This window comes from Ambystoma mexicanum, chromosome 1q (genome assembly GCF_040938575.1).
Source record: "Ambystoma mexicanum isolate Mex_15411 chromosome 1q, UKY_AmexF1_1, whole genome shotgun sequence".
In the NCBI taxonomy this organism is placed as follows: Eukaryota; Metazoa; Chordata; class Amphibia; order Caudata; family Ambystomatidae; genus Ambystoma; species Ambystoma mexicanum.
The window spans coordinates 843219419-843232355 of NC_090922.1; the positions used below are offsets into that span (position 1 = coordinate 843219419).

Consider the following 12937-nt stretch of genomic DNA (forward strand, 5'->3'; position numbering starts at 1 on the left):
ATGAGGAATAGAAGCGCCTGGAAGCACTTAAGTAAGCGCTTGTAGCCTGCTTCACGATGCGCACTAACTGTCCCTTTTATCTTGCAGGTACAAGTTCGGAGCTTTAGAGAAGCTGAAGGGTGCTGGAATACCCACTGGATTCGGCGTGGGAAGGAGTAATGGCACGTGAGTAATAAAGTTGCCCAATGTCTTTAAACGCACCTTCTTTTGTCTTTCAGATGCGGGATGCAGCGCCGAAGGCCTCCGGAGCGTGCGAAGAGCTGGTAAGCTTTTGTCTTTCAGATGCCGGAATGCAGTGCGAAGACCTCCGGAGCATGCGAAGAGTAGGTAAGCCTTTGTCTTTCAGATGCCGGAATGCAGCGCGAGGCGTTGGTGACAGCCGATGGACCAGGTAAGAGATGCGCTGCCACTGAAGACCGTAGTGCTAACCTGTTCTTTCTTTGTCTTTACAGGTGCTGCTGAAGACTGGATTCCAGGATGGTAAGCCTTTGTTCCCTTAGGCCCAGGATCAGAAGCAGAAGACACGATGAGCGTTCTGCTGCAGAGAATGCAGAATAACGCAAAGCAAGATTCATCCATCGGGTGTGGTTTAAATAGGCTCCTGTAGTGCTTAGGTGTCTCCTTCCACAGCCACGCCTAGGTAAGAAAAGAGTTCCTGTTTTCCAGAAGAGTTCCAGTGTTCTGAACCTAGGGAGTGGCTCCTGCCCCACCCAACAGGAAAAGTAGTCCCAAACAGAAGAGGATCAGGGGTTCAACTGGCAGGTAAGTAAGCAGCATGGTCTGCTGCAGGTAAGTCCACCCAAGCATTATGAGCCCGGCGCTTCCAGCGCTGGGACTGGGCATCTTTATGAGCCTGGTGCCACTGGCGCCAGGACAGGGTCCAAAAGGTCCCAATTGGGACTGGCTGGCACTCGGAACCGGGGTTATGGGTCTGCTTCCAAGGGAGTCGGGCAAGTCCTGATCTTTTGGAAGCAGAGATCATTACACATGTGTCCGGACACACGTCTTGGGAGTTTCCTCTACTCCTGAGACCCTCGACTTGGCAGTTACTTCTTGCCTAAATGTTCGACATGCCAGCAGCTTGGCAACCACAGCAATCAGGCTTATATGGGGAAAACTGTTTTTCCAGCACGTCCTCCGCTGCACAGCCTATGGACTTTAGAGTTTAGGAGGCCAAGATTTTCTCAGAACATGCAGGTGAAATCTGCTGTCTCTACATTCCGGCGACCCTCTTGTTCTCCCACTTCTGCTTGGGTTGCCAGCCTTGTGTCTTCCTTCTGCTTCCACTGCCAAATCTTGCACTCCAGCCAACATTACAGCTCCTTCCACTCCTTTTCCCTTTCTCTCCCTCAGGGGGCCTTTTATGCCTCCCAGTTTCAGTGATATTTTTCAGGTGTGGGCTATTAGCATCAATTGCATGACTACTGCAATGGCTACTAGGCTTAATTGCCAGACTTTGACAGCTGCATGCCTCCTCAGCCCTCTTCCTCATCTCAGTCCCTCTAAGATTCTGGGACTTGTAGTTTCTTTCAACAAAGTTAGGTTTTTCTACTTCTGCTATTTGGCAAACAGCCATCAATAGTGTGGGATTAAGGGGAAAGTTAAAGAGGGGGTTGTCCCAGTCTTCCTGGTCTCCCCCCCATGTGATCCTCCCACAGTACACCACCCCTAGGGTCTCGATCAGTAAGTGTCTGCCTTTGCCTGGCCAGATGAGAAGGGTCCCAGACCAGGTTTCTGGGGAGAATCATCTCAGATTATTCACACTAATCTCTAAAATATATTGTGTGACCTTGGAATCTCCAGCAATGTGTTACATCTTTCTCACGTGCCTTACCTTTTTATACAAACCCACCTTCCATTTGAACGGTGGTTTTGATGAACTGCGATGAATGTTTGACCAGTGTTTTTATCTTATGTATGAAAATACCAGAAGACTTACATTTTAATAAATAATGCACTCTACTTTACCTTGACAGTCTCCAGTTCCCTTAGTTCATAGTTGGGGTCAGCATCAATGGCATCTCCTTTGTCCTGGGCAATCTTACCCACCATGTCCCGACAGGAGCTGCAGAGACAGAGGAAAGAGGGGAAGGATCAATTGGTAAGTAGTTGCATGGATGGAGAGATGCCAACAAGGTACATGATGGGGACATTTTCTTCTTGTAGACATGCAGTCCTAAGGCATATAAAAAAACCTGTGTCAGGGTATCACAGTGTACATAAATCACCCCTGCTCCAAATAGGAGTTTGTTGCACGCTCAATGAGCTTGGTAGATGTGTGTACACAAGCATGTAAGTATGGAATTTCTAAAGCACAAATCTAACAGGAAAGTGACCAAGAGCTGTATATTGGCGATGCACCCTTGGGTTTAGAGGTTGGATTTGGGAGCAGAGTAGAGGGAATGGGTAGAGAGAGCAAATGAGATGGAGGAGCTCCAGTGGGGAAGAATTAGGTTAGAATGCAGCAATCAGTGATTAGTAAGATATTCTTCGAAGGGTAGGGTCTTCCTGAAATATAGGATGCATGGGGCGCATTATAAAACAATAAACAGAGCTATGTTCTGGAAAGTGCTTTATACATCTTTCAACCTTGCAATCATAATCCTATTTCCCAACAAGCCCCCTCTGAGGTGGCATGTTGAGGATTTTTTGTATATAGTGATTCTATATCCAAGCTTATAAGCAAGTTTGTTTATTAAAAAATGTATCTTCTAGTTCATTGATAAGGGATTAATGAGGAGGGGGTAGAGTTGTTGGCCGTATGTGCATCAGATATACCGGCTAAAAACATGAGGCATGCTGTACGGGCATGCCCCCAATGAACAGTAAATCTGGGAGTTTGTTCGAAAAGCCTTATGGATAATAAGAGAATGACTGATTATCTTATTCCCTCTAACACGATCCTCATTGATCCTGACGGTGTGCCACACCATGAGCAACTTCTGGAAGAGTTCTCTAAATCCTTAGCATGTTTGGGATTGCAAAATGGTAGCATCTGTGGTAAATGCTCTTACTAATGCCAAGATACACTGGACAGTTGTTGCATTAGATATTTCTTCCAATCCTGCTCACAGCTCGTTTTCTTCTGACAACCAGCAAGGAGGTTTCCCCCCACTAAATGAAAACAGGGTACAAGACACGCATGACAACGGTGTGGCGACGGTACAAGAACTGCCATCGTTGCCTCTGCAAGTAGATCCAACTATTGACACATGTACATTTTCAACAGAGGCTGAGGCACCCTTGCTGTCTAGCCCTTTACCACTATTCGCATCCTGTAACATTACTGTCCTCAAATGGTCTTTTGTTACCATCTTCTTCCAGCTCTCTTGAGGAGCTGAATGAAAGCTGGTCGTCCACAGCAATGTTTAATATATTAGAGTCACTGTTGACGGAGTTTATTAACAAAAGTGAGGTAATTATGTTCAAATTGGAAACCCAGTGTAATGAATTATAAAAAGCCGAGTCTTCTGTGGAAGTACTTCATGGCCTTATTGATACCCAAATGTCAACCATAGCGGAATTCCACTCTTTTATCATTCCTACGAGCCCTCCATTGGCAACTATTTCTCCCCCCAACCAGCTGCCGCTAAATAACTGTATGCCTTGTTCGAAACCAGACTAGCGCCTTGGAGGCCCTGGCTGAAATTCTTCTAGACAGGTTACTTATGCCTGTCAGATGCGGCCCAAACCGTCAAATAACTAAACATGCTTTGATGTATGAACCATTGGTTGTTAAAAAAAAAAAAAACGCCAGAGGAAAAGAGAAGCTGTAGATAAGGATTGCGTGAATAAATCCATTGTGTCACCCAATCCTCTGTTCCAATCTTGTCATAAGCCTAACCCAATTCCAAATGCAAGCGAGGAGCTCTTTCCATCTTCAAACTGTGCAGTGTACCTAGGGGAATCCGTTGGAATACTGGTGCTTGACTCGGATGAAAATCAGAAATGTCCAAGAGCTTCAAAGAAATCTGCACCAAAGAACCTTATAAAGGCTGCTTCTATTGCGAATAGGGAAACAAATGTTCGCATTATACATACACCCGGATCAGGATATGTCACTGCCAAGGATAAGGGTGTTACATCAAATATTCATTTTATTTTGTTATAAATTGTAAAAAATCTTTAATTAGTTCATTTTATAAAAAACATCCTATATAGCAGACATTCATACATTCATTCAACTAATGCAACTCTAAAAATAGTACATTTATATTTTTTTATGGAAATGTGAAGCAAATGCAACAACTGTTCCATTGTTCAGATAAAAATTACACTTTCAAGAAAAACAATTAATGTGATGCAATCAGGTAAACAAATACAATTTCTGTATAATGGGAATGTAAAAAACACTTCCAATATTTAATAATAGTGGTTCACTCCAGACAAAAATTATCGACTATTAGTGCTTAGGTCTCCTCAGTCTGCCGGGACTCATCGTGGGCGACGGTTATCTGCGCGAGAAGCAGTGTCATATGCAGAGTAGGAACTGCTACACAGAGGGGACGTTACGGCGGCCTCATTTAATCTCCTGATTGCGTGCACAGAGGATGTTTGGGAGTGTTACGCTCTATATATTGGAAGCGGTGTTGTATGCAGAGTAGGAACTGCTACACAGAGGGGACGTTACGGCGGCCTCATTTAATCTCCTAATTGCATCCACAGGAGACGTTTGGGAGCGTTACGCTCTATATATTGGAGTTGTTCCTCAGAAGGAAAGGGCACTTAGACTTTTCCTTAGAGAAAGATTCTGTCTCTTTTCTCATCACTACGAAGTTGGCCACAATAAGAGACTGACGGTGCCGACACTTCATTTACACAAAGCCAAGGAGATTTACCCTTTTGACATTGAGGGATCCTTTATGTTCACAATATCCCTGGAGTGTGCTATATAACGATGAAAACCTGTATTTGACCCAGCATCTCTAGCATAGATGAGAAGCAGGTTAAGCAAAGACCATTTTACCATCTCGAGTATGGTTTCCAGAAATGTTGTTAGGTTCATCCCTACCCTGATGAAGACATAGATAACTATCCAAGTCGAAACTATGTACTAAGAAGCCTGTTTGACTAAGAAGACTTATTTGTATTGGCATCAATAGTCTGGGCACTAATAGTCGATAATTTTTGTCTGGAGTGAACCACTATTATTAAATATTGGAAGTGTTTTTTACATTCCCATTATACAGAAAGTGTATTTGTTTACCTGATTGCATCAAATTAATTGTTTTTCTCGAAAGTATATTTTTTATCTAAACAATGGAACAGTTGTTGCATTTAATTCACATTTCCCAAAAAAATGTAAATGTACTATTTTTAGAGATGCATTAGTTGAATGAATGTATGAATGTCTGCTATATAGGATGTTTTTTTATAAAATGAACTAATTAAAGATTTTTTACAATTTATAACAAAATAAAATGAATATTTGATGTAACACCCTTTGCCTTGTTCTTCAGTTGCTCTCGTGTTTCCGGCACCACTACCTGTTTCATATATATTGCTTTACCTCTAGGTGTCGGAGTTTGGAGGCTCCCACTATTGTTTGTTGGTTTACTGCCAAGGATAAGGCCAAATTACCTCGTGACACTAACCTGGAATCCTTGTTTGACAATCCCTCTGAGCCACCTACGCTTACAACTGATGCCTTTGCACAGGCTGATTGGGGGTTAGATCCCCCTCCGCTACTGTACTTAGTAACTTGGAAGCAGCCGTTGCCCAACCTTTCAGTGGGGGGTCATGATTCTTGGGTCCAGCTGTTACTATCACAGAAACCGCCTTGGGGGGAGGTGACCTCTAATAATGGAGCTCCTCAAAAGGGTCTCCAGCTCCAGAGCCTCATTTGTGCAAGGGACACTCTGGTTCTGAATCGTGCCCATGTATTGGACATTATCCGTTTGCGACACATACAGAGCAGCGACATTAAAATTGTGGATATTTGTGAACAAGTATCTAAGCCCACCTCAATCGTATTTTTCTATGCTGATAGCATTTTGTCTTATGTATTGGATTATGTGGGTTCTTTTGGTCGTATGGGATATGAATGTGATTTAGTGGAAACAGAGTATGGTAAGAGATTCTGCATGCCAAAACTGGGTGGGATACCTAGTGTAATCGAACCAGGTGTCAATAAATGCATTGTTGCCACATGGAGCTGAGACCAGGGAGCACTCTTAGGGGGAAGAATCCCATTCGGCCTGGCTGGCCAAACTGGTGACTCATCACAGGGGCCTGGGCCTTTAGCACTTAGTTTAGAGATGGGAACCAGGCTCATTAGCTGAAATACGCGAGGGTACCATCACCTCATGGAGGGTGGTGGTTTACTGGAGCAAATTGATGAATACACCATGGTAGCCATCCTGGAGACCTGGCTCATTGATGAACTGGTTATTGACGGCTGGCAGGCACTTCATAGGCCGGCCGTTCAAGGACCTTGGGGTCAGCCTAGGGGTGGTCTTTTGTTAGCCGTTAAGAGCCCATTAACTATGGTAAAAATGGCCACTCACTCCCCTAATTTACTCGCGGGTAAGATCTCCCTCAATCCCGGTTTTTCCAGTGGAGGAGTTAATGAACTTATTATAGTGAATATTTATGATACCTTTGCAGGTCTCCACATGAATTGATTGGTTCTGAAATGGAGGCCTTACTCCTCCTGCAACTTGGATGTCTCCCATGTATCATTTGTGAAGACTTTAACTGAAGAATACCGAGAGAATTGGCTGCCTCGGATCAAGATGCTTCCTCCCAGTCTGACCTGGTGGATAAGGAATTGCTTGCCCGCTCTTGCAAGACGGGCCTTGAGTTGTCAAGTATTCTCTACTCTTTTGGATTCAAGATGTCAAATGGATCCGTGCCATCAGATATTCCCCCCATCATACTAGTGTAAAACCGCATTCCCTGTGGGTTGCCTGTTTGTGCATGGGCTATGTGTCACGCTTTGTTTAACGTGCATGTTTGTCTTTCTTCCCTTCCTGTTGTCAGTTTCACTTTGCTGCGCGTTTCTGGCGTGCATAGTTTGACAGCAGAGACATGGTACGTTCCACCAGCAGGGGGAGCAGGGCTGTCTGTGAGGTGATTTCACTTCACGACCAGCGCAAGCCCCCCTGCTGGCAGAGACAAGTGAGAAGTCCCTGGGGAGTTTAAGAGCCCAGAGGGGGAGATAGTCGTGAGAGAAGGGAGCCCCAGACCGTTGCAGAGGCCCTCTGTTGTGTCAGGGACATTCCTCCACCCGTAGGCCGTCCGCTTGTCTGGGCCGGCATTCCTCTCTCCCGCACCGGGGGTCGAGGGAGCGTGCCAGGGTGCATTATCTGAAGGAGCTCTCGGTGAGTGCTATACCCTGCCCGCCACCGCTCGAGAGAGAGAGAGTGGGGTCGGGTCTCGCGCTGCGTCGTAGCAGCCAGGTAGGAACGGGACACAGTGAGAAAAGGGATACTGTGCCCTGCGTGTGCCGGCACTCGATAAACATGAGGGCTGTGTATAATCAGCCGGAAGGTAATGTTCTCCATACCGGTCACAGTGACGCTGAGAGGCTGTTAACGTTCAGTTGCTCTGCAGGGTGTGGGGATGAGGTAACGCACTTAACAAAGAAGTGGATTTGGCCACCTCAGGGGACACAGTGTGTAAGGCCCAGTGGTGCCCTAAGAGGGTTTGTTCATCTGAGTTGGGGAATCGTCCCGCTTATCTTCCAAAGGCCCGTCTTGGTCTGTTTGGTATGTTTGGTACTGTTCCACGCTCCTAGGATATATCTGCACTGGGAGCAGTGATTTACGTGGTCCTGAGCTGGGCTCTTAGCCAGCTCGGTGAGGAATGTGAAGATTCCCGCTAGGACCTATCCGAAGGGGCTCGCCTAGCGCAGTGTAGAGGTGGATTGCTACCTGGTGTGTCCTGACTGGGTGATTGGTGGATTTTGGTGTTAAGTGTTGTACGTCCCAGTGGCATCCCACCGCCAACCGTAGTGAGGAGATACTGGTCCGACCAAGATCATTATTTATTTACCAACTGTGAATGCACTGGATCTAAAAGTGATCCCACTGATCTATTTTTAATTATTTATTTACCAACTGTGAATGCATTTGTTCTCAGGTGATCCCACTGATCTATTTTATTATTTATTTACCAACTGTGAATACATTTGTTCTCAGATGATCCCGCTGATCTATTTCATTACTTATTTACCAACTGTGAATGGCTTTGTTCTCAGGTGACCCCGCTGACCTATTTCATTATTTATTTACCAACTGTGAATGCATTTGTTCTCAGGTGATCCCACTGATCTATTTTATTATTTATTTACCAACTGTGAATGCATTTGTTCTCAGGTGATCCCACTGATCTATTTCATTATTTATTTACCAACTGTGAATGGCTTTGTTCTCAGCTGACCCCGCCGACCTATTTCATTATTTATTTACCAACTGTGAATGCGCTTGCTCTCAGGTGATCCCACTGATCTATTTAATTATTTATTTACCAACTGTGAATGTGCTTGGTCTCAGATGATCCCACTGATCTATTTAATTGTTTATTTACCAACAGTGAATGCATTTGTTTCTCAGGGGATCCCACTGATCTATTTAATTATTTATTTACCAACTGTGAATGCACTTGTTCTCAGGTGACCCCACTGAGCTATTTCATTATTTATTTACCCAATGTGAAGGCACTGGATCCAAATGTGATCCCACTAGCCTATGTAATTATATTTTTTACCAAAGATGAATGTACTTGTTCTCAGGGTGTCCCAACAGGACCTGTTTCAAAATTATGGTAACTAAAGTGTCATTATTCATACTGTAAGGTGAAGGAAAGAAAACCTCTAAGTTTTGTTTCTTGTAAGTACTAGCAGAGAGCACCTCTGCTAGGAGCGCAGTGATGTAATATTACTTAAGTGTACTGAGGATTGGTTTGACAGATTTCAATTACATAAACGAAAGCAGTTCACGCTTGTTATAAGAAATAAGGCTGGGCTTGTTTATTTAACCAGGGGCTCTAGTATAGCTGTCTGTCATCTGGGCTGACCTACTCTATGCCCTGATGAAGGTCCATCTTTCATCCCCCTGGGTTTTCATTTTCTTGTGCACATGTGTGCAGTAAGGTGTTATACCCCTATGATCAGGTCTCCTACAGGGACCTGCTCAATCATCCCTAAAACAAAAAGGGGAGAAACACCTTACACTCACATTGGACACAAATCCTGTAGTATTTTGGATTATGCCTTTGTGGTGAATTCTAGTTCCTTGGTAAATGACATGAGTGTGATCTATAGACTAGAGAGTGATCACATCCCTCTCTTGGTTAGTATGAACTGTTATCTGCCCCCACCACCCCTGCAATTGGATGGAGAGATAAGAGTCAACTCCACTTTGAATCGTGTATCCTGGAATGATTGACGGCTGTTGACGTCTATGGTTTCCATGCAGTTGCCATTGTCTTCTTATGCTGAGGATTGCGAGGAAAGGCTGCTTGTAGGCTATAAATCTCGAGCAGATGAGGCCATTGAGAATTTTCAACTACTTATCCAGGCTGTCATCTGTAAGACATTTGTTAAAAGAAATAACAATGCTCGAGTGACTACGGCGATGCCGCACAAACACTTGTTTGATGAGTTAACTGTTAAGAAGAGGAAGAAACTGTGTACTATGATTGTTGAAATCCATGAAGGGACTACAGTCAAAGTCCGGCTGGATAAAGCAGAAAGGACTCGCCCTGGATTCCGACTCACCATGGAGTTAAACAGGGGTGTATACTTGCTCCACTGCTTTATCATGTATACCTGGCTGACATGGGACAGGCTTTGAACAACTCTAAGGGCCTCATCATGAGTTTGGCGCTAACCCTTAAATGAGGCGGTAACGCTATTCCTGCCACATTTAAGGGTCTGCCAAATCACAGGCTTGGCGGATTTACCCCCAGCTCTGAGCTGGGGGCAAATCCGCCATGATTTTGATGATTTTCGGCACTATTACCGCCAGCGGTAATAGCGCCAGCAGTGATAGCACCGAACATTCCTCATTGAAATTCCCGAATGGGCCCAATGGGGAATGGGGACTTACTTACTGTTCTGCCAAACCCGTGATCTGGTGCTAATAGCGCCAGGGCGGGTGGGGGGCGGGGGGGATTTTGGCGGTAGGGCTAATAGATCCAGCGGTAATACCGTCAGGGTTAGCGCCCGACTCGTGATGAGGCCCTAAGTCTATACCATGGTATAGCCCTGCTGGATCTTACTCCAGTAGATCTATAGGCAGCATTGACCCATCTCAAGGAATTTTCTGACATTAATTCCTTGGTGATTAATATGATTAAATCTAAGGTGATGGTTTTTACCCTGACCCATTGTAAAGTACAATTCTTTGATTGGTGGCTGGATGTGAATATACTGGAGGTGGATTACAAATACAAATACCTGGGAGTAATGTTTGACAGCAAGCTAGCAGGTGCACGCCTCATTGAACTGTTTGAGCGAAAATGCTAAGCGGTCATGGGTGGCTTGTACAAGGTGGCTAGAGGTGGACGAGGCTACTACCTTGTAATATTGGTACGATTGCATTTGGCTAAGATCCTCCCCATCCTTGTATATGGAATTGAAACCTGGGCGTTTGGTAATACCATTAAGTTAAATAGGGTGGAGTCCAAATTACAGAAGAAACTGTTTCAGTTGCCCGCCCGCATCCCAGTGGACTTGATTCACCTTGAATTGAACTTGGCATCATGGGATGCGAGATTCCAGTTGTCATGTGTTACCACCTATTGGAAACTGGCTAATGCCCCCATTGGCTCCCTAAATCATTACAACTTTGAGTCAGGGAGGCTAAAGGCATGCTTCATGACTAATAGCAATATAGTAAACATTCCGGCGCTGGCGGTTAGCTGGTATTCTATGGCAATAGACTGCACACTGAGCTTTGGCTACATCCAACATAAATGTTCCATTAAATCTATTATCTTCCAAAGCTACCATGATCAATTGATGAATAAACTCGCTGGTAAGAGAAACTGTGCTTTTGTTGCATCAATATATCATCCTTCGAGAGCAATTCCCCAGATATATTCATCAGTTTGTGGGAAACGCCCTGGTGTGGGATTATTTAAGGATTAAAATAAACGCAGTTAAGACTCTTGAAATAACTGGAGCGTGGCGTGATACACTGCAGCCCCTTCATTGTTGCAGTCTTTGAGGCGACCTTCAAATCGAAACTGGTAAACATCTTCTAATGAGTTGTGAAGCTGTTGAGACACTGAGGATTGCTACTTGCCGGGCTGCCGGAATGGATAATACTTTTGATGATGAGTTATGGATGTTATTTATGAACGCCAATAACACATTTTGTATTATTTTCTTCACAATATTGTCAAGGAAGTTGATGATAATCTTGAATGTTTTGTATGAGTACTAAAGGGAAGTTTGAGAAGTTGGGTTTGAAAGATACCGATTGGTACATGTGATTCTTTCTTTTACCTTGTTAATTTGGAATTGGTGATTATTTTCGGGCGTGTTGAAAAACTGTCACTTTTGTATAATTATGTAACACAGTAAATAAATAAATAAATCTATTTGAAATACTATGCTAAAAGATATTGCCATAAATCACAAATATAATCCCACATACAAACCCTAATATTTTATGTAACAAATTTAGGAAAAATAATTGAAAAAAGGGCAAGCAGTACAACAAATGCATAAAATCTATACAGCAATTAACATCAAGGAAAGTCGATGCACGATGTGTTTCACTCATTTGTTGATTTAAAATATTGAATACGCTATTCTTATTTTTCATTCATCAAAGGGATCCAACATGTTTTTACAATGTGCCTATTTATTAAGGGCCAAGCACTTGCATTCAAATTAAGGTAAACAGCACATTTGACAGAATCATCCTATTCTAGCATGAACCCAAACAGCCTTGTATGCAGCTATGTGGCCTTGGTGACAGCAGGAATGGAGGAGACGACACAGAACCCAGAATGGAACTCTCTGTGTCCAGCAGGAGTGGGGGCTGGACATAAGAATATACTGTGGGGCAGAAAAGAGAAAGGAATGATACAAGCAGGAGAATGCACAACCCCTGGTCACTGCAGAGATGTTCAGCAGGAATGAAGGCTGGCCCTACTATCATTTAATGTTTCCATGAACAAGCATAATTGTGGGTCTTCGTAAAGCAGAAGTTGACATTGCTGTGACAAAGGGCCAGTGCATCAGCAGCTGTTCCTCCGCAGATCATGCATAGGTCCTTGTTTGGATCCCATGTATGCTACAACACATCCTGACTGGAAATCCTAAGTAAGTTAAGGAACCCAATAATCCTCTCAACCAAATAAAAGTACTTATTATTGGCCAGGGAGTGATGTATGGTGGCAATTACTGGTGGAACGCTGTAGAGCTATTTGACTAACTTGCTCTCTAGGTTTAAAAAATGAGGGCACTGGGGTGTCCAGGAGGCCAGTGCAGCATCAGCATTATCTGAACGAGTGAGGCTGGTCCTTGCACTAAGAAGTACATTTGTGGGTCTATGAGAATTGATGCAGTCAACAAGGTCAACGCAGTTAGTGCAGCCAGCAATTGGGGCGAAAGCTGGAGGATCAGATCACCAGCTCTGAAGTTTGGGACTGACAATAACATTTTGAGAATGCCAAGGGGTGCTGCAAGCAGTAGGGGCAGAATTAGAAATTAAGTCGTATGGGGATGTGATCCACCTAAAGCTGCTCAAATTGTAGGTTTGAGCCTGGTCCATCCCCTGTAGAAAACTTTAGCAATATGCCTTTGGAACATCATGAGCCTGGAGGGGCTACTCCTCTCCCATTGCTTTGTTTGTTTGATGAACACTCAGCAACATACATAGGAATGAATGGCATCTGGGCCAACCCAGTGGCTCCATTACGTGGGTCTGTCCACGTCTACTGAAGGTAGCATTTTTGGAGTCAGCAAAGGAAACAGCCA

General features: G+C 44.1%; 1 protein-coding gene across 3 annotated transcripts in view; it reads right to left on the reverse strand.

Moving 5' to 3' along the window:
- The window catches only part of AXDND1 (axonemal dynein light chain domain containing 1), an 871721-nt gene that overhangs the window by 176397 nt on the left and 682387 nt on the right, over positions 1-12937 (reverse strand). For all 3 annotated transcript variants that reach the window (XM_069641478.1, XM_069641476.1, XM_069641477.1), the window contains one exon: positions 1969-2065. In XM_069641478.1, coding sequence (XP_069497579.1) covers positions 1969-2065 — 97 coding nt within the window. The remainder of the gene's footprint in view (positions 1-1968; positions 2066-12937) is intronic.